The sequence below is a fragment of the Homarus americanus genome, unplaced genomic scaffold (assembly GCF_018991925.1).
Source record: "Homarus americanus isolate GMGI-L3 unplaced genomic scaffold, GMGI_Hamer_2.0 scaffold7626, whole genome shotgun sequence".
Lineage (NCBI taxonomy): Eukaryota > Metazoa > Arthropoda > Malacostraca > Decapoda > Nephropidae > Homarus > Homarus americanus.
The window spans coordinates 19,582,891-19,610,563 of NW_024718273.1; the positions used below are offsets into that span (position 1 = coordinate 19,582,891).

At 49.9% G+C, this 27,673-nt stretch overlaps 1 protein-coding gene across 1 annotated transcript in view; it reads left to right on the plus strand.

The window, feature by feature from the left end:
- Positions 1-27,673, plus strand: part of LOC121859608 (serine/arginine repetitive matrix protein 1-like) — a 61,630-nt gene continuing 33,957 nt past the window's right edge. The window contains exons 1-3 of the mRNA XM_042356547.1: positions 1-354; positions 26,244-26,364; positions 27,490-27,526. Coding sequence (XP_042212481.1) covers positions 26,245-26,364; positions 27,490-27,526 — 157 coding nt within the window. The 5' untranslated portion in view covers positions 1-354; position 26,244. The remainder of the gene's footprint in view (positions 355-26,243; positions 26,365-27,489; positions 27,527-27,673) is intronic.

Genomic DNA, 27,673 nt, shown 5'->3' on the forward strand with positions numbered 1-27,673 from the left:
TGCTCACGAGTGGTCGTGTGGTGTGGTGTGTGCCGCCAGCCTCGCGGTACCTGTGTTACACTGGTCGCCCACGCTGGCCCCGCGGATGTACCTTTAACGACGACACATGCTGTTGCCTCAGTGTTGATAGTGTTGACTTGTGAATTGTTACAGTGTACAAGTAGCGACTGTTTGACGCATCCAGGTGTAGAGAAGACGTCCTTGCCCCTCACACGTGTTCCACCACCACTCTTTTTGAAGGAAGAGCCGCCCAGGCCAGCTGAGGTAGAGGCAGCGTGTGTGAGGTGGGCGGTGCAGGCTGGCCGCCGTATAAGGCAGCGGGCCAGGCGCCTCGCACCTGCTCACACACTCCAGGTAGGTCACACCTACGCGCGCCCAGGCAGGCAGGCACCTCTCTCTTATCAGTATGACTCAGGTGGTGAGGACAGTGTCACCAGCTGGGTCATGCAGGAGCCGCCACACAGTAAACACTACCTGCCTGGCGCTGTAACCTGACACTCACTCACTCACTCATACCTCATATTAATTATTCACGTGTTGAGGACTTGTTCTCCCTCACTGGTGGGTATGATGGGCAGCCTGGTGGGTATGATGGGCAGCCTGATGGGTATGGTGGGCAGCCTGGTGGGTATGATGGGCAGCCTGGGGTGATGGGCAGCCTGGTGGGTGGCGGTGGGCAGCCTGGGTGGGGTAAGTGATGGGCAGCCTGTGGGTATGGTGGGCAGCCTGGTGGGGTGCAGGGCAGCCTGGTGGTATGATACAGCTGGTAAATGATAGGCAGCCTGATGGCATGATGGGGCAGCCTGGTGGGGTATGGTGGGCAGCCTGGTGGGTATGATGGGCAGCCTGATGGGTATGGTGGGCAGCCTGATGGGTATGGTGGGCAGCCTGGTGGGTATGGTGGGCAGCCTGGTGGGTATGGTGGGCTCTAGGAGGTCCGTCAAGGCCGGGAGGTAACAGCGGGTCCTCTCTACCGCCTTCCACACCTAACACCAGTCACCTCTATTTTTGGGCCGACCAGTTTTTAAAAGGATGTGTGGGCGTGGGTAGCGGGTTGTGGTAGTGTGGGCGTGGGCAACGGGTTGTGGTAGTGTGGGCGTGGGCAGCGGGTTGTGGTAGCGTGGGCAGCGGGTTGTGGTAGTGTGGGCGTGGGCAGCGGGTTGCGGTAGTGTGGGTGTGGGCAGCGGGTTGTGGTAGTGTGGGTGTGGGCAGGTTGTGGTAGTGTGGGTGTGGGCAGCGGGTTGTGGTAGTGTGGGTGTGGGCAGCGGGTTGTGGTAGTGTGGGCGTGGGCAGCGGGTTGTGGTAGTGTGGGTGTGGGCAGCGGTTTGTGGTTGTAGTGTGGGCGTGGGCAACGGGTTGTGGGCGTGGGCTGTGGTGGGGATAGCGTAGGCTGTGGTGATAATATGGACATGGGCAGAGGTGGTAGTGTGGGCGTGGGCAGAGGTGGGGGATAGTGTGGGCCTGTGTTTACCTGCATTATCATCACCCACAGAAAAAATACAACCCAGTATTATAATTACCTCGGCCGCCCACACAATAACTTATAAACAAGCTTTCTGAGCAGGTACACACACACACACACACACACACACACACACACACACACACACACACACACACACACACACACACGCTCCGGCAAATTCACATTCCTAAGGTGTTTGTATACACCCATGTGTTTTGGTGCAGCTCAGAACACAACACTCACGGTGATCACAAACCTAAAACATGAGGGAGAACAAATATAACTTTAGGTTCGTTACCCCCTTTATCAGTGTGTTCATTCCACCCTGGTGAACACGTGCTGTATAACACACACTGTTTACTAACCTAACGTCAACACAGCGAGGAAAAATACTGTTATCACGGTCAACAATTAACGTAGGGCTGGGGGAGGCTGGTGTTTGTGTTGCCGTTGAAGTCCACAGACGACGCTGGTGCAGTGTTGAGGTCCCTGCCGTGAAGAGTGCCCCGGTAGATGGAGATATAAACAGCCACTCTAACTGGTGGACTGGGGCCAAGACGTAGTTACACGATTGACGGTTTAAAGATAACATAGACCAGACTGACAGTTAAGTAGATGTGTCCAGTTAGAACCAGTTAGTGTTACGACAGGACGAATATATTAACTGATTCTCTTCATTAAGATTAAAGTTAACAGAAATATTTGAATCACTTAAAGAAGATTAGACAACCCGGATTATTTTAACTCCTGATTAAACCACCCTAGTCTAATGTTAACCTAACCTAAACCCTAGCTCTATTTAACATAACCTATATTAACATAACCAAACCTAACCTAACCTACCACCCCCCCCCTCCCGTCCACCAGGTGTAGCATTACGGTATTTAATCTACAGGTGAATTAAATTAGGGAGGGAGGGGGGAGAATGAAGGTCATATCTACTTGTATATATTTTTTCCTTTCTTTCACCTCTCAGATCTTGGACGGTGGTTCCTGGTAGGTAACTTCTCTCAGATCTTGGACGGTGGTTCCTGATAAATCTTCTCAGATCTTGGACGGTAGTTCCTGGTAGGTAACTTCTCTCCAGATCTTGGACGGTGGTTCCTGATAGGTAACTTCTCTCAGATCTTGGACGGTGGTTCCTGGTAGTAACTTCTCTCAGATCTTGGACGGTGGTTCTTCATTAGGTAACTTCTCTCAGATCTTGGACGGTGGTTCCTGGTAGGTAACTTCTCTCAGATCTTGGACGGTGGTTCCTGGTAGGTAACTTCTCTCAGATCTTGGACGGTGGTTCCTGGTAGGTAACTTCTCTCAGATCTTGGACGGTGGTTCCTGGTAGGTAACTTCTCTCAGATCTTGGACGGTGGTTCCTGGTAGGTAACTTTCTCTCAGATCTTGGACGGTGGTTCCTGGTAGGTAACTTTCTCAGATCTTGGACGGTGGTTCCTTGTAGGTAACTTCAGATCTTGGACGGTGGTTCCTGGTAGGTAACTTCTCTCAGATCTTGGACGGTGGTTCCTGGTAGGTAACTTCTCTCAGATCTTGGACGGTGGTTCCTGGTAGGTAACTTCTCTCAGATCTTGGACGGTGGTTCCTGGTAGGTAGCGGCCATGACATTTCTTCAAGCATCTCTGTTAGTAAAGATTATAATTTTTAATGCGCATCACCTGAAGAATCTCCACCCCAGCTTATTTCAATTCAAGATTAATTAACTGAACCTAACATTATTTTGTGGGGGATGAGGTTGTGGTACATTCTACTGAGGTTAAATCATCGTACTCATAAATCATCGTAATCAAGGGGTTAAATCATCGTAATCAAGGTTAAATCATCGTAATCAAGTTAAATCATCGTACTCAAGGGGTTAAATCGTACTCGAGGGTTAAATCATCGTACTCGAGGGTTAAATCATCGTACTCGAGGGGTTAAATCATCGTAACAGGGTTAAATCATCGTAATCAAGGGGTTAAATCATCGTACTCAAGGGGTTAAATCATCGTACTCAAGGGACTGTCATCGTACACAAAGGATTAACCCATTGTACTCAAGTAGTTAAGTCATCATATTCAAGGGGTTAAATTAATGTACTCAGAGGATTAAGTTATCTTACATACGGGGTTAAATCTCACACACACACACACACAAGGTTTACACTCCTCTCTCACACACACACACACAAGGTTTACACTCCTCTCTCTCACACACGCACACACACACAAGGTTTACACTCCTCACACACACACACACACACACAGAAGGTTTACACCTCCACACACACACTCACACACACACAGAAGGTTTACACTCCTCACACACACACGCACACACACACACAAGGTTTACACTCTCACACACACACACACAGAAGGTTTACACTCCTCTCACACACACACACACACACACACACACACACACAGAAGGTTTACACTCCTCTCACACACACACACAAGGTTTACACTCCATACAGGATATTCAAACCAGCTTCGTCTCCTCCTCCGTCAGCAGGGGGTGGTGGTATGATGGTACAGGCAGCATATTAAACAACACTGAGGCTCACCGTGTACATTCTTCCCCCAGTCGGCTCTGCCCATCCCTACTCCACCACCACTGACTTGTCCTTCCACCATGCCCCATACGCACACGTCATCTCTACCACGCCCCATACCCCCACGTCCTCTCTACCACGCCCCATACCCCCACGTCCTCTACCACGCCCCATACCCCCTACGTCCTCTCAACCACCTCCATACCCCCCTACGTCCTCTACCACGCCCCATACCCCCCACGTCCTCCGCCACGCCCCCATACCCCCACGTCCTCTCCGCCACGCCCCCATACCCCCCACGTCCTCTCCGCCACGCCCCATACCCCACGTCCCTACCACGCCCCATACCCCCACGTCCTCTACCACGCCCCCATACCCCACGTCCTCTCCCCACCCCCTACCCCACGTCCTCTCCACGCCCCATACCCCACGTCCTCTCTACCACGCCCCCATACCCCCACGTCCTCTCCGCCACGCCCCCATACCCCCACGTCCTCTACCACGCCCCATACCCCACGTCCCTGCCACACCCCTCCACTCATGCCCATATACTGTTTGGTCATTGTGAGCAGGAACAGTCACTGAAGGTCGCCCCCTTCAGTGCCTTCACCCCCCTCCCAGCTCCCCCCTCCTCATGCCCCCCCTAGTGCCCCACCCTCCTGTGTTCTCAGCCCTCCTCATGCCCCCCAGTGCCTTCACCCTCCTGTGTTCTCAGCCCTCCCATGCCCCCCAGTGCTCACCCTCCTGTGTTCTCTCAGCCCCCCTCATGCCCCCCCAGTGCCCTCACCCTCCCTGTGTTCTCAGCCCTCCTCATGCCCCCAGTGCCCCCCACCCTGTGTTCTCACCTCCTCATGCCCCCCAGTGCCCTCACCCTCCTGTGTTCTCCCAGCCTCCTCATGCCCCCCCAGTGCCCTCCTATGTCATTAGTAAGGTTGACACCTCTATTTTATATCACCATGGTAATTGTATTTATTATGTAATAGTTTATCTCGACATTACACTTATCCATGTAATCGTAAATTGTATTCTTAAATGTATATATTTTTTTTGTAAATAAATGTTTGTAGTTATTTGGCCATTCGTAGTTCAGTATATTTGTGGAAGTTTTTCTCTTATTGTTGTATTTATTTTCGACATTGTTATATTTTAATATTTCTTATTCATTTTATTAATTGATTAATTTTTGTGATTATTATAAGTGAGTTATTTACTTGTGGTGGTGGTGGAAGGTCCCTCAAGACTCGCCCTGTTTGGGACTCGTGGCGTGGCTCTTCTGTAGGTGTGGGCGGCCTGTTAGAGGTGTGGGTGGGTGTTGTGGGCGGCCTCTGGGGATCCCATGTGGGCGGCGCGCCAGGTCTGGTGGTGATGCCGCCCACACCCACCCCGGGAGCAACGACACTTGCTTCAGCCCACACCTTATGTTGTGAGTCAGTCTCTCCTGTTGACTCATCCTTAATTAGACCTGACTGACTATCACCACCTGTTAGATTAGCAGGAAATAGTGACTTAGGACGTGACTCATTAACAGGTGTAATGGTCTCTTGTCTCCCTGAGGTGAATCAAGATAAGGAATCAGGAAGTATCATTATAAAGGTGTTGGATCCTGTGTTATATGGTGTTGGATCCTGTGTTATATGGTGTTGGATCCTGTGTTATATGGTGTTGGATCCTGTGTTATATGGTGTTGGATCCTGTGTTATATGGTGTTGGATCCTGTGTTATATGGTGTTGGATCCTGTGTTATAAGGGTGCTGGATTCTATAGTTTGAGAGCCTTTTTGTTGACAGTTTGGATTATAACTATGATGCATAACACAGCAGCGATACATAATACAGCAGCGCGATACATAACACAGCAGCGGTACATAACACAGCAGCGATACATAACACAGCAGCGATACAACACAGCAGCGATACATAACACAGCAGCGATACATAACACAGCAGCGATACAACACAGCAGCGGTACATAACACAGCAGCGATACATAACACAGCAGCGGTACATAACACAGCAGCGATACATAACACAGCAGCGGTACATAACACAGCAGCGATACATAACACGCCGATACATAACACAGCAGCGGTACATAACACAGCAGCGATACATAACACACAGCAGCGGTACATAACACAGCAGCGATACATAACACAGCAGCGGTACATAACACAGCAGCGATACATAACACAGCAGCGATACATAACACAGCAGCGGTACATAACACAGCAGCGATACATAACACAGCAGCGGTACATAACACAGCAGCGATACATAACACAGCAGATACATAACACAGCAGCGATACATAAACACAGCAGCATATAACACAGCAGCGATACATAACACAGCAGCGATACATAACACAGCAGCGATACAAACAACACAGCAGCGGTACATAACACAGCAGCGATACATAACACAGCAGCGGTACATAACACAGCAGCGATACATAACACAGCAGCGGTACATAACACAGCAGCGATACATAACACAGCAGCGGTACATAACACAGCATGATATAACACAGCAGCGGTACATAACACAGCAGCGATACATAACACAGCAGCGGTACATAACACAGCAGCGGTACATAACACAGCAGCGGTACATAACACAGCACGATACATAACACAGCAGCGGTACATAACACAGCAGCGGCACATAACACAGTTTGGTGGTAAATGCGGTACAAGAACAAGGAAATGAATCACACGGTACAGTCGTGGTGTTGAATTGTGATCATGTTGTTAATAAGACGCCTCTTGTTTTCATCATCCTCTCCTTCCCTCTCTCCCTTCTCTCCCTCCCCTTCCTCCTCTTACTCCCTCTCTCCCTCCTTCCCTCCTCTTCCCCTCTCCTCTTCCGTCTTCCTCCTTCCGTCTCTCTCCTCCTTCCGTCTCTTCCTCCTTCCGTCTCTTCCTCCTTCCTCCCCTCTCCTTCTCCCCCTTCCTTTCTTCCTTTCTCCCTTTTCATCCTCTTCTCCCCCCTCCCCCCCTCCCATCAGGCCGAGGAACGTCTATCTCTTCTCTGTTGTTGTTGTTGTTTTTTGTTTTTATTGGGCACCCCCCACCACCCCCACCCCCACCCTCCCCCCCCCACATCCTGTGTAAGGTGAAGCGCAGAAGGCGACAGCCCAACAGGGAAGCATGCTAAGTTCATGCTTGCCTTATGTCTCATGAGTCGAGGGCGGGAAGCCAGAGTCGATGGCGTAGAAGCCTGAAGAGTCGATGGCGTAGAAGCCTGAAGAGTCAATGGCGTAGCCTGAAGAGTCGATGGCGGAAGCCTGAAGAGTCGATGGCGTAGAAGCCTGAAGAGTCAATGGTTTATGTCATCAAGTTATTGGAAGCTCTAACAACTTGTCCTTGAATACGAATTCGCAACTTTTCGATTTACAGCAGGTACCTACTGTGCTGCTAGGGAACAGACCAAGGGGCTAGGAAGAGTGTCCCAACAACTTCCGCCGGCCCGGGAATCGAACCGTGACATCTCGCTTAGGGAGGCAAGAGTATCAGTTTACCACCCAAACCCCATCTTCTGGGTGTAGGGAAGATGGGCAGGCAGGTAGGGGGCGTGACCTACCAGTATGACGTCATCGCTAGGTATCATGACGTCATCGCCAGGCAGCTTGACGTCATCATCTTTGTTTTTGAAGGAATATGTAAAGATTTACCTTGATTCCAGAGAAGGGAGGGGGTGAAAGGGAAGAGAGGGGAAGGGGAGAGAGGGAGGAGGGGAGAGAGAGAGGGAGAGGAAGGGGAGAGAGGGAGAGGGGGAGAGAGGGCGAGGTGGAGAGAGAGAGAGAGAGGGGAGGAGAGAGAGGGAGGGAGGTGGAGAGGGAGAGAGAGAGAGGAGAGAGAGAGAGGAGGGAGAGAGAGAGAGAGAGAGAGAGAGAGAGAGAGAGAGAGGGGAGAGGAGAGAGGGGAGAGGGGAGAGAGAGAGGGAGGGAGGAGGAGAGAGAGAGAGGGAGAGGGGAGAGAGAGAGGGAGGGAGGGAGAGAGAGGGAGAGGGGAGAGAGAGAGGGGAGGGGAGAGAGAGAGAGAGAGGGAGAGAGGAAGGAGAGAAAGAGAGGGAGAGGGGAGAGAGAGAGAGAGGAGAGGGGAGAGAGAGAAGAAGGTGAAAGAAAGAGAGAGTATAAGGTGTCTTGCATACCGAGGTTGACTTGTAGCGCACCTCCCCTACGCCCGCCTCCCTCACCTCCCTCACCCCCCTCCCACCAGTACAACCGGTCACCGTCCGAGTGCTTGTAACAATAAACAACAACTTTCACCACACAGTATCTGACTCTTGACACACCCAAACACATCCTCACACACCCCAACACATCCTCACACACCCACACCACCCAACACATCCTCACACACCCAACACAACCTTAACACATCCTCACACACTCCACACACCCTAACACATCCTCACACACTCCACACGCCCTAACACATCCTCACACACTCCACACACCCCTAACACATCCTCACACACTCCACATCCCCTTAACACATCCTCACACACTCCCACACACCCTTAACACATCCTCACACACTCCACACACCCACACATCCTCACACACTCCACACCCCCCTAACACATCTCACACACTCCACACACCCTTAACACATCTCACACACTCCACACCCTAACACATCTCACACACCCACACCCCTAACATCCTCACACACTCCACACCCCCTTAACACATCCTCACACACCCACACCCTAACATCCTCACACACTCCACACACCCTTAACACACTTCATTCCTCGCACCACACCATATCTCAGCAATATGCATGTTAGCCAATAAGAATGCTTGACGTACTAGCCAATCAGAGAACGTTTACCATCACTTCCGGTCATGACGTCACGGGGTAGGAATGGGTCAGCTGTGTTCCCCGTCTCTACCACCACTACCACCATCACCACTACCACCATCACCACCACAACTAACGCTACCATCACCACCACACCATACTACCACCATCACCACCACAACTAACGCTACCATCACCAATTACATCACCCCACCACCACCACCACTACCACCACACTACCACCACCACCACCACTACCACCATAACTAACACCACCACCACCACCATCACCACCACCAGTCTTACACAAGCATAATACTTCCTAGCACAATTACTATCTTCCCACGCTGGTGAGGGGGTCATAAGAAAGGGAGAAGTGAAGAATGAATGAGAAAGGTAGTGAAGGGGAGGAGGGGGTGATGGGAAGGAGGGAGGGGTGATGGGAACACGGGAAGGGGGGGAGGGGGTGATGAACACGGGAAGGGAAGTCTAGTTATGCTTCATTGCATCACTTACCGTCCTGTTGTGACACTCCTGTGAGGGGGGTGGGAAGGAGGGGAGGGAAGGAGGGGGAGGGAAGGAGGGGGAGGGAAGGGTGGGGAGGAAGGAGGGGAGGGAAGGAGGGGGAGGGAAGGAGGGGAGGAAGGGGTGGGAGGAAGGAGAGGGGGTGGGAAGGAGGGGGAAGGGAAGGAGGGGTGGGAGGGAAGGAGGGTGGGGAGGGAAGGAGGGGGAGGGAAGGAGAGGGGGGTGGGGAGGGGAGAGTTATAATTTCCGCGCAATATGATATAATTTCTTTATTCTCTGTTAATGTGCTTTTCTTCTTCTTCTTCTTCTCCTTCTTCTTTCTTTCCACTGTATTCATCCTCAGGGAGGGAGGGAGGGGGGAGAGGAGGGAGGAGGGAGGAGGGAGAGGAGGGAGGAGGGAGGGAGTGGGGAGAGGAGGGAGGAGGGAGGAGGTGTGGGAGAGGAGGAGGAGGGAGGGAGGTGGGAGAGGAGGGAGAGGGCAGGCTCATACACTTGGCTGTTCTCACCAATGTTATTTTGGGTGCAGTGTGTTGCGTAGCTCACACTGTACCACAGCCCAACTCTCTCCTTCCCTTCAGGTACCTCACAGACCTTCCTCCCTCCCTCCTTCAGGTCCCCCCACACCTCCCTCAGGTCCCCCACACCTCCCTCCCCCACCACCAGTACTACATAAGGTGTCAACGTGCCACCAACAGCATAAAACAACATGACAGCCTTTCCTCAGCTGGGGTGAAGGTCGCTGGACACTTTCCGTCACGACGCCTAACGACCTCTAGAGAGGCGGCGCCGCGCTGCTGGGTACCTGCCTCCTGGGTGCCACGTGCTGTAATGGTGTCGAGTGCTGGGTGCCACGTGCTGGGCAATAGTGTCGGGTAATGGTGCCTAGTGTTGGGTGCCACGTGCTGGGCAATGGGTGCTGTTGTGGTCACCAAACACAGAGTCTCGGGTGCCAGATGTCAGATAATGGAGACTGGGTGCCATTTACTAATGTGTCGAGGATAAGTCCCAAACGGATGTCGGATGTTCGTCATTTGTGGCTCTCACTGACACCCGCCTGGCCTTGCCCTCGATATTCTTGTAGAAACAACATCTTAGAGATGACCCCACCCACCCACCCACCCACCACCCCACCCACCCAAACCCACCCACCAACCCAAACCCCCCAAACCCACCCACCCCACACCCAAACCCACCCACCCACCCCAAACCCACCCACCCACCCAAACCCACCCACCCACCCACCCACCACCCACCACCCACCCACCCACCCACAGTAACACCTTCACAACACAACACGACAATAATGACACACTGACGAGAGACACTGTGTTAACAGTTGCTAGGTCATGACATTGGTCTAGTGTCCATCAGTAAACAGATCATTGTTGTTGTTGTCATCAGCTGGTCACACACGAACACTTTTTGGCGCGAAAAAATAGTAAACAAATGACACGTGCGATTTTGTTACTGATGTCAACCTTAACACCAATAGTCTTAACAAAAGGTGACAGGTGTAGAGGCGACAGGTGGAGGTGTCAGGTGTATGTGGAGGTGTCAGGTGTATATGAAGGCGATAGGTGTATATATGAAGCGACAGGTGTGTATAGAGGCGACAGGTGTGTATAGAAGCGACACAGGTGTGCATAGAGGCGCCAGGTGTGTGTAGAGGTGACAGGTGTGTATAGAGGTGACAGGTGTGTATATGAAGCGATAGGTGTGTATATGAAGCGACGTGTGTATATGAAGCGAAAGGTGTATATATGAAGCGACAGGTGAGTATAGGGTGTCAGGTGTGTGGAGGTGTCAGGTGTATATGAAGGCGATAGGTGTATATATGAAGCGACAGGTGTGTATAGAGGCGCAGGTGTGTATAGACGACACAGGTGTGCATAGAGGCGCCAGGTGTGTGTAGGGTGACAGGTGTGTATAGAGGTGACAGGTGTGTATATGGTGATAGGTGTGTATATGAAGCGACGTGTGTATATGAAGCGAAGGTGTAGGCGACAGGTGAGTATAGGGTGACAGGTGTGTGAGGGCGACAGGTGTGTATAGATGGCCAGGTGTGTATAGAGGTGACAGGTGTGTATGGAGAAGCGAAAGGTGTATATATGAAGCGCAGGTGAGTATAGAGGCGACAGGTGTGTGTAGGGGCATGGTGTGTATAGATGCGCCAGGTGTGTATAGAGGTGACAGGTGTGTATATGAAGCGACAGGTGTGTATAGAGGAACAGGTGTATTTAGAGGTGACAGGTGTGTATAGAGGCGACAGGTGTGTATACAGGTGACAGGTGTATAGACAGGTGTATATACAAGTAACAGGTGTGAAAGTGATTATTGCCACTGACTCCATCTCACGCAACACTTGATAGCATATAAGGCTTGTACCATGGCTCCTTGTACCATGGCTCCTTGTACCATGGCTCCTTGTACCATGGCTCCTTGTACCATGGCTCCTTGTACCATGGCTCCTTGTACCATGTCCTTGTACCATGGCTCCTTGTACCATGGCTCCTTGTACCATGGCTCCTTGTTCCATGGCCCTTGTTCCTTCAGAGCCTCCATTGTGGTGGGGGAGGAGGGGGGAGGAAGTGGTGTATGTGAGGGAGGGAGACAGGGGGGAGGTGGTGTTTAATTGTCGCTTCAGGGTCACCGCGCCCTCCTCCCCTCCTCCCTCCCCCCTCCCTCCTCCCTCCCTCCCCCCTCCCTCCCCCTCCCTCCTCCCCTCCCTCCCTCCATAAGTAGCTGTACTCTTCTTGTACCCGACAATGTTATTTATTTATTGTTAGTTGTATTGTTGTTGTTGTTGTTATTGTTGTTTTGTTGTTGTTGTTATTATTGTTGTTGTTATTGTTGTTGTTATTGTTGTTATTGTTAAGTCGTCTTAGTGTCCATGGCAAGGAATATACCGAACAGTATATTTTAAAACACCTTCCTTCCTTCCTTCCTTCCTTCCTTCCTTCCTTCCTTCCTTCCCTCCGTCTTTCCCCCTTCCTTCCTTCCTTCCTTCCTTCCTTCATCCTTCCTTCCTTTCCCCTTCCTTCCATCCCTCCCTCCTCTATTTTCCTCGTTTCTTTTCCTCTCTCCCTCCCCTACCTAACTTCCTCCTCCTCCCTCTCCCTTCCTTCCTCCTTTCTCTCTCTCCCTCCCTTTCCTCTCTCCCTTACCTCCATTTCCCCCCTTTCTCCTCCTCCTCCACCGTACTCTCTCTTCAGTCACTGCACTGGTGCTAAATTAGGTTATGGTAGGTTAGGTTACGCTACGTTAGGTATGGTAGGTTACGCTAGGTTAGGTTACGCTGGTTGGGTTATGGTAGGTTACGCTAGGTTAGGTTACGTTACGTTAGTTATAGTGGTTACGTTATGTTATGGGTTACGCTAGGTTAGGTTACGTTAGGTTAGGTTACGTTACGTTAGGTAATGGTAGGTTACGTTGGGTTATGGTGAGTTACGCTGGTTAGGTTACGTTAGGTTAGGTTACGTTACGTTAGGTAATGGAGGTTACGTTAGGTTATGGTAGGTTACGCTAGGTTAGGTTACGTTAGGTTACGTTACGTTACGTTAGGTTATAGTAGGTTACGTTGGGTTATGGTAGGTTACGCTAGGTTGGGTTACGTTACGTTGGGTTATGGTGGGTTACGTTAGGTTATGGTGGTTACGCTAGGTTGAGTTCGTTAGGTTACGTTACGTTGGGTTATGGTGGGTTACGCTGGGTTATGTTGGGTTACGCTAGGTTAGGTTAGGTTGGGTTGGGTTACGTTGGGTTGGGTTAAGTTACTGGGTTATGGTAGGTTACGCTAGGTTAGGTTACGTTAGGTTGGGTTAGGTTACGTTAGGTTAGGTTAGGTTACGTTAGGTTAGGTTAGGTTAGGTTATAGTAGGTTGGTTGAGTTATGTTAGGTTACTGCTAGGTTAGGTTACGCTAGATTAGGTTACGCTAGGTTGGGTTACGTTACGTTAGGTTATGGTGGGTTATGTTGGGTTATGGTGGGTTACGTTAGGTTATGGTAGGTTACGCTAGGTTAGGTTACGTTAGGTTGGGTTATGGTAGGTTACGTTGGGTTATGGTAGGTTACATAGGTTAGGTTACGTTAGGTTGGGTTATGGTGGGTTACGTTGGGTTATGGTGGGTTACGCTAGGTTAGGTTACGTTGGGTTGGGTTACGTTACGTTAGGTTATGGTAGGTTACGCTAGGTTAGGTTACGCTAGGTTAGGTTACGCTAGGTTAGGTTAGGTTATGGTAGATTAAGTGAGATTAATCTATTCTTAATGAGGTAGATTAACCCAACTCCACACATATATCTGGCTATGTAACTTTATATGTATGGTACCTACATATAATAATTTTCTATGTACTTAAATATTACATAAGTTTATACTATATCCAGAATGATGTATGTGTTGAGATGATCATTGTGTTGTGTTGGGCTGTGTTGTGTCGGGCTGTGTTGTGTTGGGCTGTGTTGGGCTGTGTTGTGTTGGACGTGTGTGTTGGGCTGTGTTGTGTTGGGCTGTGTTGTGTTGGGCTGTGTTGTGTTGGGCTGTGTTGTGTTGGTGGGTGTTGTGTTGGGCTGTGTTGTGTTGGGCTGTGTTGTGTTGGGCTGTGTTGTGTTGGGCTGTGTTTGTGTTGGGCTGTGTTGTGTTGGGCTGTGTTGTGTTGGGCTGTGTTGTGTTGGTGGGTGTTGTTTTAGGCTGTGTTGTGTTGGGCTGTGTTGTGTTGGGCTGTGTTGTGTTAGGCTGTGTTGTGTTGGGCTGTGTTGTGTTGGTGGGTGTTGTGCTGGGCTGTGTTGTGTGTTGGTGGGTGTTGTGTTGGGCTGTTGTGTTGGGCTGTGTTGTGTTGGTGGGTGTTGTGTTGGGCTGTGTTGTGTTGTACTGTGTTGTGTTGGGCTGTGTTGTGTTGGGCTGTGTTGTGTTGGGCTGTGTTGTGTTGGGCTGTGTTGTGTTGGGCTGTGTTGTGTGGTGGGTGTTGTGTTGGGCTGTGTTGTGTGTTGGACTGTGTTGTGTTGGGCTGTGTTGTGTTGGTGGGTGTTGTGTTGGGCTGTGTTGTGTTGGCTGTGTTGTGTTGGGCTGTGTGTTGTTTTGGTGGGTGTTGTGTTGGGCTGTGTTGTGTTGGGCTGTGTTGTGTTGGGCTGTGTTGTGTTGGGCTGTGTTGTGTTGGGCTGTGTTGTGTTGGTGGGTGTTGTGTTGTACTGTGTTGTGTTGGGCTGTGTTGTGTTGGGCTGTGTTGTGTTGGTGGGTGTTGTGTTGGGCTGTGTTGTGTTGGGCTGTGTTGTGTTGGGCTGTGTTGTGTTGGGCTGTGTTGTGTTGGGCTGTGTTGTGTTGGGCTGTGTTGTGTTGGTGGGTGTTGTGTTGGGCTGTGTTGTGTTGGGCTGTGTTGTGTTGGGCTGTGTTGTGTTGGGCTGTGTTGTGTTGGGCTGTGTTGTGTTGGCTGTGTTGTGTTGGGCTGTGTTGTGTTGGGCTGTGTTGTGTTGGCTGTGTTGTGTTGGGCTGTGTTGTGTTGGGCTGTGTTGTGTTAGGCTGTGTTGTGTTGGCTGGCTAGGTAATAACACGCAACATAATTATCAAGTTTCCACACAGTCTTATCATATTTCTCCGCCATCTTGACCGACGTTGACCAGAAGAGCCCCTGCGGTTAACCGTAGATGGATGACCGTCCATTAATACTTAGTGCGGTAACCCGGTGTTTAGTAGCAGTTATTGTGGCGGGCGATAATGTTGACAGTATGGGTGTTACGGTAGCTCTCTCTCTCTCTCTCTCTCTCTCTCTCTCTCTCTCTCTCTCTCTCTCTCTCCTGGGCCATAACACAAATAGACGCACTTTGTGACGTCACGCTCTACTTATAAAACAAAATGCGTGCGCAACTAACAGAAAAACATCCCCTCCTCCCCTCCCTCCTCCCCTCCTCCCCCCTCCTTCCCCCTCCTCCCCTCCTCACCCTCTCCTTCCCCTCTACCCCTCCTCCTCCTCTCCTCACCCCCTCTTCCTCCTCCATCCTCTCCTCAAGGCGAATTTCCAAATGATGTTAAGATATGCTGTGTGTGTGTGTGTGTGTGTGTGTGTGTGTGTGTGTGTGTGTGCGTGTGTGTGTGTGTGTGTGTGTGTGGCCCCAATCATTGTTTATAAGACTTTTTTAATAAATACCGACATGTGTTTTAGTTGTTTTAATTATTAGTTTCTACGAGATGACAACAGGTAGATTGAGACGTGTGCTTAGTGTTTGTGTATACCTGGACGGACACCTGTAATGACTACACACTACTTACTGGATGTATGTTTGTGTGTGTGTATATCCAGTGTAATAAATAAAAACACGTACATGCACTCATCTGTATGTATGAAGTCACTAATACATACACACAAACACACACACACATCTATAACAACCAAGCACTCATTATGTGTGTGCAACTATTAATAATTACACACACACACACATACACACACACGCACGCACGCACACACACACCACACACACACACACACACACACACAGCATAAGTTTGGTACTGGCTCTCAAAACTATGTAAAATATTACAAACTTTACCTCCCACCACACTCCCACCACCTCCCCCACCTCCCACCACCTCCTCACCACCTCCCCTCACCACCTCCCCCACCTCCCCCACACCACCTCCCACCACCTCCCCACACCACCTCCCACAATATTCATCACACTTAAAAACTTATAAATGCATCACTTAAGAGGTTTTTAATGGTCCGTCTGGCATCGAGGTGTGAGTGTTGTTGTTGGTGCCGGGGGCCAGGTGAGAGGTTATCCTACACCCGGGAGATGTTACTGGTTCATGGTCGCGTTTACTTCCTTCCTGTCTCTCTCTCTCTCTTTAACAGCCTCCATTAAGAGCATGTTCTCTCACTCTCTCACTTCTGACATTCAGCCGAGAGAGAATTTGTACCTCCCTCCCCTCTCTCCCTCCCTCCCTCTCTCCCTCCTCTCTCCTCCCTCTCCCCTCTCCCTCCCCTCCTCTCTCCTCCTCCTCCCCTCTCTCCCTCCCTCCCCCTCTCTCCTCCTCTCTCTCCTCCCTCTCCCCCCTCTCCCTCCCTCTCCCCTCTCCCTCCCTCTCTCCCTCCCTCCCTCCTCCCCTCCCTCTCCCCTCTCTCCTCCCCTCCCTCCCTCTCTCCCTCCCTCTCCCCCTCTCCTTCCTCCCTCTCTCCCTCCCTCTCCCCTCTCTCCCTCCCTCTCCCCCTCTCCCTCCCTCTCTCCCTCCCCTCTCCTCCTCCCCTCCCCTCTCCCTCCCTCTCTCCCTCCCTCTCTCCCTCCCCTCACTCCTCCCTCTCTCCCTCCCTCCCTCCCTCCCTCTCTCCTCCCTCTCTCCCCTCTCTCTCTCCCTCCCCCCTCTCTCCCTCCTCCTCCCTCTCTCCTTCCCTCTCTCCCTCCTCCCCTCCCTCCCCTCCCTCTCCGTCACTGGTTTATCAATAACACGTACACATGGAAACAGTCACACATACACTCAACAAAAAAAACATGCGTAGATACTAAGTACACACACACACACACACACACACACACACACACGTCAGGGTGGGTGTGGGCAGGATGAGGAAAGCAGGCGTGGTGGGCGGCCTGACGCCACCACTTGGATCTCCTTGTGAAAGTGGATCACTCTCCTCCATGCCCACCCACTTGCCCTAGATTTACCCTATCCACACGGTGCCCCAGCCTATCCAACCCGCACGTTCTAACCTACCCACACCTACCCTCCACCACTTCGTATTTCCTTTCTTCCTTCAAAGCCATTTAGAAGGTGTGTGTGTGTGTGTGTGTGTGTGTGTGTGTGTGTGTGTGTGTGTGTGTGTGTGTGTGTGTGTGTGTGTGTGTGTGTGGAGAGAGAGAACTTGCACACACCATAGATAGTGATCTTCCTTGCTCCTCCTCCTCTTCCTTCTCCTCTCCCTCTCCACCTCCTCTTCCTTCTCCCTCTCCTCCTCCTCCTACTCTTCCCTCTCCTCCTCCTCTTCTGTTTTTGTGAAGTAATTTCTGGCAGGTTGGCACTTCCCTCAAGTGCAGTTATTATTATTATTATTATTATTATTTTATTATTATTATTATTATTATCATCGCCACCTCAAATCTCTCTCTCTCTCTCTCTCTCTCTCTCTCCTCTCTCTCTCTCTCTCTCTCTCACAACAACATACCCCAAAGTGCTATAAAAACTAGCTGTAAAATTAATTGTCCATTTCCTCATAGCGGCCTTGAGCTAGGAGGAAGGACTCCATCTTGATAAAGCAAACATGACTAAACAAGGAACGATAATTATTAAGTAAGGTACGAAGGGGAATAAGCAATAATACGATAGTTTATAGCTCTCGTTCCGTCTAGTGTTTATGTTATGTCACGTGACGTCGTTCTTTTGGCGCGTTTTAACTCGGGTGAGGAAGGCGCGCACTTTGGTTCTGGATATAATTTTGGCGCGTTTTTAATTCACCTATTCAAAAAATTCAGGTCATTTAATTTGACCCTTTTTTGTTTAGGTCTTTTGGCAATTTTCTGGTCTTTTTTGCCTCGTTTTAGGTCTTTTTTCGGCTATTTTTTTGGCCTTTTTTATTTATTTTTGTCCTTTTTTTATTCAGACGATCTATTTGCCGCATTAGAAGGGTCTCAGACTTTTCCTGGTGTGTTTTAATTAAGTGTACTGCTCACCCGTGTGTGTGTGTGGTATCTGTGATTGTGTAGTGTGCGTGTGTACAGTATAGGTGAGTGTGAAGTGTGTGTGTGTGTGGTATGTGTGTATGTCGTGCCCAATATTTATCATCGTGGGCAGCTGGGCAGTCAGGCAGGCAAGGGTACCACACACACACACACACACACACACACACACCCCTCCATGGCCAAGCTACCCACGGCTACCAACCCTCCCGATAAAACTCCTAGATAAACAACCTTGACTACAGTACCATACGTCTTCCGGGACTAACTCTGGGTATACACACTGGTGCCCGGGGTATCTTACACCTTTATACCCGGGCACCAGTGGCGGGGTTAGTGGGCGTGGGGCGCCTCTCTCCCACGATGTAAAGTGATCATTTGGTATTCTGTATAGTCAGTAGCCACTTGCTCACTCACTGACCTGCATACTCACTCATTCATTCGCCTGCTCACTCACTCGCTCTCACTCACTCACTCACTTTCCATGTAGCCTTGTTTTATAGTAATGGTCTCTTGAAGTTTATTATTATTATTATTATTATTATTATTATTATTATTATTATTATTATTATTATTATTATTATTATTATTATTGTTGTTGTTGTTGTTATGTTACTATGAAGTCTTTTTTCCACTACTTTTCTTACTCTTCCTCACCCATTCTCCTCCTTCCCTCCCCTTCCTCCTCTTCCCCTCCTCCCCTTCCCCCTCACCCCTTCCCTCTCTACCCTATCATCCTCAGGTAACGGGATTACGTCACACCTGTGGGTTAGGAAGATGAAATGACGTCACTTGACCCACCCTTCCCCCCACACCCTCCCTCCCCCCACCTCACCCCCCTCCTCACCCACCTCCACACCCTCCCTCCCCCCCACCTTTACCCCCTCCCTCCCCCCACCTTAACCCTCCTCCCTCACCCCTCTTACGCCGTGCCCACCCCCTCTCCACGTCTTGTTGTCTGGTCACCTTTTAATAAACACTTTCTTATAAATTGCAAAATCAACTTGATGATGTCATTCTTACTGTTATTATTATTATTATTATTATTATTTATTATTATTATTATTATTATTATTATTATTATTATTGTTATTATTATTATTATTATTATTGTTATTGTTATTGTTATTATTATTATCATTGTTATTATTGTTATTATTATTATCATTGTTATTATTGTTATTATTTTCAGTAAGGATAACAACAACAAAACATTGGCCTAAAACAACAGTTGTAACACGTAACGTCATAACTTATAACCCGCCAGGACCTGTGGTGGGGGAGTGTTACTGGGGTGACGACCTTGTGTACCCGTTCACACCCGCCCTTCCCCCCTCCCTACCCCTCCCTCACTACCCTCCCCCCTCCCACTCCCTCCTCCCTCACTACCCCCTCCCTCCCTCATCTCCTCCCTCCCTCTCCCTCACTACCCCCTCCCTCACCCCCACCTGGATGGAAGGGAGGGCGCTAGAGATCAGGTATATTTAACATACCATCAAAACCACAAACAATTACTACCTGCAACATTGAGTCTTTCCTTCCGTGTGTGTGTGTGTGTGTGTGTGTGTGTGTGTGTGTGTGTGTGTATGTGTGTGTGTGTGTGTGAGGGAAGGCAGGCCTACAGGTCATGGCCGTCACCTGGGGATCAAGGTAGAGGAGGGAGGGCAGGGGGCGGATCCTGCTATTCTTCAAACAACGGTTCTTAGAGGCCATAGCTACCTTACCCCTTCCTTCCTCCCTTCCCTCCCTTCCTCCTCCTCCCTTCCCCTTTCCTTCCTTCCTCTCTTCATATCCTTTCTCCCTTCCTTCTTCCCTCCCCTCTCTCCATCCTCCTTCCTCCCCTTCTCCCTTCCTCTCACCGATGCTGCTGGATCACTTAGTCACAGGCCAAACAACACGGTGACCTAACCTAACCTAACCATCTGGTAATAAACAAGAGAGTGAGTGGGTAGGGTAAACAAGAGTGAGTGGGTAGGGTAAACAAGAGAGTGGGTAGGGTAAACAAGAGGAGTGGGTAAGGTAAACAAGAGGATGGGTAAGGTAAACAAGAGGAGTGGGTAGGTAAACAAGAGGAGTGGGTAAGGTAAACAGGAGTGAGGGGTAAGGTAAACAAGAGGAGTGGGTAGGGTAAACAAGAGTGAGGGGTAGGGTAAACAAGAGTGAGTGGGTAGGGTAAACAAGAGTGAGTGGGTAGGGTAAACAGGAGGAGTGGGTAAGGTAAACAAGAGTGAGTGGGTAGGGTAAACAAGAGTGAGTGGGTAGGGTAAACAAGAGGAGTGGGTAGGGTAAACAAGTAGAGTGGGTAAGGTAAACAGGAGGAGTGGGTAAGGTAAACAAGAGTGAGTGGGTAGGGTAAACAAGAGTGAGTGGGTAACACACACACACACACACACACACATACATACACACACAACACACACACACACACACACACACACACATACACACACACACACACACACATACACACATGGACAATGACTTACCGGAGTGAGTGTTGTTCAGAGGCAGTGAGAGGTGAGGGAGGAGGAGAGAGGGTGAGAGGTGAAGGTCTGGTAGGGGTTGAACCAGCTGGTGTGTGGGCCCAGCTGTCTCCTGCGACCCCCACACCAGCTGTAGGGGGTACACTAGGGGGAGGGGGTACACTAGGGGTGGTACACTAGGGGTAGGGGCACTAGGGGAGGGGCACTGGGGTAGGGGTACCTAGGGGTAGGGGTACACTAGGGGTAGGGGACACTAGGGGAGGGGGTACACTAGGGTAGGGGTACACTAGGGGAGGGGGGTACACTAGGGTGGGGGTACACTGGAGGGGGGTACACTAGGGTAGGGGGTACACTAGGGGTAGGGGGTACACTAGGGTAGGGGGTACACTAGGAGGGGGTACACTAGGGTAGGGGTACACTAGGGGTAGGGGTGCACTAGGGGTAGGGGGTACACCAGTAGGGGTGCACCAGGGGAGGGGTACACTAGGGTAGGGGTACACTAGGGAGGGTACACTAGGGGTGGGGGTACACTAGGGGTGGGGGTACACTAAGGGTAGGGGCACACTAGGGTAGGGGGTACACTAGGGGTAGGGGGTACACTAGGGTGGGGGTGCACTAGGGTGGGGGTGCACTAAGGGGTAGGGGTACACTAGGGGGAGGTACACTAGGGGTAGGGGGGTACACTAGGGTGGGGGGTACACTAGGGGTAGGGGGCACTAGGGTAGGGGTACACCAAGGGGTGGGGGTACACTAGGGGAGGGGTACACTAGGTAGGGGGTACACTAAGGGGTAATGTCTCCTTGGCCTCCTCTCCCCCACAAATATTGTTGTTATTATTGTTGTTGTTGTTGTTACTTATTATTAATATTATTATTATTATTATTATTATTATTATTATTATTTGGACAGAAGATAATACAGAAACTTAAAGATAACCCCTGAGTATGTTAAGTGCAAGGGATTTAGTACCGCACAGAGGAGACGTTCTTAAAGTAATCTCGGATTTTTGAGGATTATTATTTGTGGTTTAAGAGAAAATTGTGGTGTGATGGAGTTCCCAGGTGGTGGTTGACTGACTCTGTGTGTATTAGTTCTGTCACACCCGACACTGTATCATGTGTGTGTGTGTGTGTGTGTGTGTGTGTGTGTGTGTGTGTGTGTGTGTGTGTGTGTGTGTGTGTGTAGCTGTAACTATATTTGTTTTGTGTGTGTGTGTGTGTGTGGGGTGGGGGACTGTAAATATATTTGTTTTTGTGTGTGTGTAGTAAGAGGGACATCCTTGGTACCTGGAAGTGGTCTAGTCATAGCCAGGAAACGTTGTTGGGTGAGACGCTTGGTGTGGGGAGGTGGGGACGATTATTTTTTATTATTATTTTTATTATTATTTATTATTATTATTACTATTATTATTATTATTATTTTATCATTATTATTTTCATTATTATTATTTCTAGCTTTATATCAATCAATTCAATTTCAATAGTTTATTTATATCAATCAAACATTTATTTGCCTCCGCTCAACACACACACACACACACACACACACACACACACACAACACACACACACACACACACACACACACACACACACACACCACACTAAACCTTTCACCAAGCTTCCCTTTCTCTCACTATTCTCCTTTCCCCTCACCCCCTCACCCCTCCCCCACCCACCCGACATACCAGTATAATGATGTAGACATAAGCGTTAAGAGTCAATCAACATTCTCAGAAGGTGGACCAGTTAGGTGTGTCATTCTTACCTTTAGTTTTTAAGCAGGATGATAAACAACAACATTCTTTAAGGGCTGGTGAATGTTGTTGTTGTTGTTGTTATTGTTGTTGACACCATTCATCTCTCTCTCTCTCTCTCTCTCTCTCTCTCTCTCTCTCTCTCTCTCTCTCTCTCTCTCTCTCTCTCTCTCTCTCTCTCTTCTCTCATATCTTGTGTGTGGAGGAAGAGTGATGGAGGAGGAGGGGGGCAGGAGGGGGTATTGATAGAGGTGAGGGGGGAAGAGGTGGTGGGGGGTAAACGCAGGGAGGAGAGGGGAAGGGTAGGGTTGGGGGCGTGGGTACTGGGGGCTGTCAGTGGGTGTGGGCACGAGGTTAGTGGGCGCCGCGTAACTCATAATACTACGCAGGGTATTTCTACACCTTGAGACCTCCTCCTCCTCCTCCATCTCCTCCTCCTCCTCCGTCTTCTCCTATTCCCTGAGCTCTACAGGTGTTGTACAGGTGCCTAGGAGAGTGTGACAGGTATTGTACAGGTGCCCATGGAGTGTGACAGGTGTTGTACAGGTGCCCAGGGAGAGTGACAGGTGTTGTACAGGTGCCCAGGAGAGTGGCAGGTGTTATACAGGTGCCCAGGGAGAGTGACAGGTGTTTTTACAGGTGCCCGGGAGTGTTACAGGTGTTGTACAGGTGCCCAGGGAGAGTGACAGGTGTTATACAGGTGCCCATGGAGTGTGACAGGTGTAATACAGGTGCCCATGGAGTGTGACAGATGATATACATACAGGTGCCCAGAGCAGGTGTCAGGGGAGAGACGGGGTTGTCACCAAGTTTCCTGCCATTGTTTGTGGTCAGTCACACGTAAGGCGCTGCTTGGTCTTCCTTGATGTCTTGGTGAACATTAGTTATTTTCGTGAACAATTTTGTTATTTTGTGTGATCTTGGTGAACACTTGAGTATCTTGGTCCATGTCGTGTGGATGTCATTCCGATAGTACCTCCCTACCCCACTCTTACCCCCCCTACTCTTCCCACTTCACTCTACCCCCACTCTACCCCCTCTGTCCTCCTACTCCTCCCTCACCCCCCCTACCCCTACCCTCTACCCCCACTTACCCTCCCTACTCTCCTCTTCCCCCCCCACTCCCAGTCTCCTGTGTGTATGGGCTGGTCGTGTGGTGGTGTGCTGGGTCGTGTGGTGGTGCTGGGTCGTGTGGTGGTGTGCTGGGTCGTGTGGTGGTGTGCTGCGTCGTGTGGTGGTGTGCCGGGTCGTGTGGTGGTGTGCCGGGTCGTGGTGGTGTGCTGGGTCGTGTGGTGGTGTGCTGGGTCGTGTGGTGGTGTGCTGTCGTGGTGGTGTGCTGGTCGTGTGGTGGTGTGCTGTGTGGTGGTGTGCTGGGTCGTGGTGGTGTGGGTCGTGTGGTGGTGTGCTGGGTCGTGGTGGTGTGCTGGGTCAGTGGTGGTGTGCTGGGTCGTGTGGTGGTGTGCTGGGTCGTGTGGTGGTGTGCCTGTGTGGTGGTGTGCTGGGTCGTGTGGTGGTGTGCTGGGTCGTGTGGTGGTGTGCTGGGTCGTGGTGGTGTGCTGGGTCGTGTGGTGGTGTGCTGGGTCGTGTGGTGGTGTGCTGGGTCGTGTGTGGTGGTGTGCTGGGTCGTGTGGTGGTGTGCTGCGTCGTGTGGTGGTGTGCTGCGTCGTGTGGTGGTGTTGCGTCGTGTGGTGGTGTGCTGGGTCGTGTGGTGGTGTGCTGGGTCGTGGTGGTGTGCTGGGTCGTGGTGGTCGTGTGGTGGTGGGCTGGGTCGTGTGGTGGTGGTGTGCTGGGTCGTGTGGTGGTGTGCTGGGTCGTGGTGGTGTGCTGTCGTGTGGTGGTGCTGCGTCGTGTGGTGGTCGTGTGGTGGTGCTGGGTCGTGTGGTGGTGTGCTGGGTCGTGGTGGTGTGCTGGGTCGTGTGGTGGTGTGCTGGGTTGTGTGGTGGTGTGCTGGGTCGTGGTGGTGTGCTGCGTCGTGGTGGTGTGCTGCGTCGTGTGGTGGTGTGCTGCGTCGTGGTGGTGTGCTGCGTCGTGTGGTGGTGTGCTGCGTCGTGGTGGTGGTGCTGCGTCGGGTGGTGTGTGCTGCGTCGTGTGGTGGTGTGCTGCTGCGTCGTGTGGTGGTGTGCTGCGTCGTTGGTGTGCTGCGTCGTGGTGGTGCTGGTCGTGGTGGTGTGCTGGGTCGTGGTGGTGTGCTGCGTCGGTGGTGGTGTGCTGCGTCGTGGTGGTGTGCTGCGTCGTGGTGGTGTGCTGCGTCGTGTGGTGGTGCTGGGTCGTGTGGTGGTGTGCTGGGTCGTGGTGGTGTGCTGGGTCGTGTGGTGGTGTGCTGGGTCGTGGTGGTGCTGCGTCGTGGTGGTGTGCTGGGTCGTGTGGTGGTGTGCTGTCGTGTGGTGGTGTGGTGTCGTGGTGGTGTGCTGCGGTCGTGTGGTGGTGTGCTGGGTCGTGGTGGTGTGCTGGGTCGTGTGGTGGTGTGCTGCGTCGTGTGGTGGTGTGCTGGGTCGTGTGGTGGTGTGCTGCGTCGTGTGGTGGTGTGCTGGTCGTGGTGGTGTGCTGCGTCGTGTGGTGGTGTGCTGCGTCGTGGTGGTGTGCTGCGTCGTGGTGGTGTGCTGCGTCGTGGTGGTGTGCTGGGTCGTGTGGTGGTGTGCTGGGTCGTGTGGTGGTGTGCTGCGTCGTGTGGTGGTGTGCTGCGTCGTGGTGGTGTGCTGCGTCGTGGTGGTGTGCTGCGTCGTGTGGTGGTGTGTTGGTCGTGTGGTGGTGTGCTGGTCGTGTGGTGGTGTGCTGCGTCGTGTGGTGGTGCTGGGTCGTGGTGGTGTGCTGCGTCGGTGGTGGTGTGCTGCGTCGTGTGGTGGTGTGCTGCGTCGTGTAGGTCTTCCAGCACATCCCTGCCATTATCGTCACATTCTCGACACACACCTTCCTGTTTGTACAACCGGGCGACCTTGTAATTTTTTGTTTCTCCTCTCCCCCTCCCCCTCCCCCTCCCTCCTCCCCCTCAGCCCTTATGTATCATTCTCCCTCCCCCCCTCTCCCTCCCCCTCCCTCACCTCCTCCTCCTCCTCCCCATCTACCTCACCTCCTCCCCCTCACCTCCTCCTCCTTCCTATGGCCCCTTCCCCAATCATACCTTAGTTAGCATTATTACCACCACCCCTCTTACCTCCTCTCTACCTCTTCCCCTGCACTCCTACGTTTCAAGGTAATAGTAGAGTAGTGGAGGTAGTAGAGGTAGTAGAGGTAGTAGAGGTAGAAGGTAGTGGAGGTAGTGTAGTGGAGGTAGTAGAGGTAGTGAAGGAATGCCCTTTATGTTACGAGTATTTGTGGTGCCTCATGAGAGAGAGAGAGAGAGAGAGAGAGAGAGAGAGAGAGAGAGAGGAGTTAATTGTATCTTCTCACTTCTATCTTTCTACGATCTCTCTCTCCTAAAACTCTACGATTATCCCTCCTCCTCCTCCTCCTCCTCCTCCTCCTCCTCCTCCTCCCTTCCCTCCTCCCCCTCCTCCCTCCTCCCCCTCCCCCTCCTCCTCCTCCTCCAGGTGTACACAGTATCTCCTGCTCACGGTGGCCAGGTACAGGTGGGTAGATGTTTCATGTCCGCAGGTAGGGCCAAGTTTTCACCAGGTACTCCGCCCACACACTCACTCACACACACACACACACACACACACACACACACACACACACACACACACACACACACACACCATACACACACACACACACACACACTCACACACACACACACACACACACACACACACACACTCACACACACACACACACACACACTCATACACCCAAATTATTTATATACACACACACACACACACACACACAACCCTCTGCTTGGGTCACTATAATATTTATGTTAATGTCATTTACGTTACATATTTAGTGTTTTATTGTTGTTATTTATAGATAATAATAATCTTTAGCCCAGAACTAACCTAACCTAACCAAACCAAACCTAACCAAACCTAACCTAACCTAACCTTTTATTGACAGAATGCCGGCCAGCAGAACCAGCAGTCGAGGGTCGGGGGAGCACCACAGTGACCATTATGGTGTTATGGCCGTCAGACACTATGAGTCCGGTCCACCCGCCTCTAAACAACAGCTCTCTAAGGTACTGTACTGCCCCTTGTTACTGTACTGTTCCTTGTTACTGTACTGCCCCTTGTTACTGTACTGCCTTGTTACTGTACTGTTCCTTGTTACTGTACTGTTCCTTGTTACTGTACTGTATTGTTATGTTTGGTCACGTCAAGGTCAGGTCACGACAAGGTCAGGTCACGTCAAGGTCATGTTTGGGGTGATAAATAAACGTTTCTTTCCTTTAATAAATGATAAATAAACGTTTCTTTCTTAGATATATGATAATAAACGTTTCTTTCTTAGATATATGATAATAAACGTTTCTTTCTTAGATATATGATAATAAACGTTTCTTTCTTAGATATATGATAATAAACGTTTCTTCTTAGATATATGATAATAAACGTTTTTTCTTGAATAAGTAATAAATAAACGTTTCTTTTCCTAATATAAATGATAAATAAACGTTTTTCTTAGATATATGATAATAAACGTTTCTTTTTCTTGAATAAGTAATAAATAAACGTTTCTTTCCTAATATAAATGATAAATAAATTTCTTTCTTGAATAAGTGACAAATAAACGTTTCTTTCCTTGAATAAGTGATAAATAAACGTTTTTTCCTTAGATAAATGATAAATAAACGTTTCTTTCCTAAGATAAATGTTAAATAAACGTTTATTTCATTGAATAAATAATAAATAAACGTTTCTTTCTTAGATAAATAATAAACGTTTTTCTAGATGATAAATAAACGTTTCTTTCTTAGATAAATGATAAATAAACGTTTTTTCTTAGATAGATGATAAATAAACGTTTCTTTCTTAGATAAATGATAAATAAACGTTTCTTTCTTAGATAAATGATAAATAACGTTTCTTTCTTGAGGTAAATAAACGTTTGTATCATCAATAAGGAAAAAATAAACGTTTGTATCATCAATAAGGTAAAAATAAACGTTTGTATCATCAATAAGGTAAAATAAACGTTTATATCATCAATAAGGTAAAAATAAACGTTTGTATCATCAATAAGGTAAAATAAACGTTTGTATCATCAATAAGGTAAAAATAAACGTTTGTATCATCAATAAGGTAAAAATAAACGTTTATATCATCAATAAGGTAAAAATAAACGTTTCTTGTTTACGTTTCAGGTTGATGATGGTGACGTGTTCGAAACAGTGAAGGAAGGTACGTCAATATCTAACCTAACCTAACCTAACCTAACCTAACCTAATGAAGATATATGAATGAAATTGAAGACAAATACTCGCTAATTATTGTTTTATTTTACACTAAGTTTCATTAATTTGGGTCGGCATTTGATGAGAGATTATT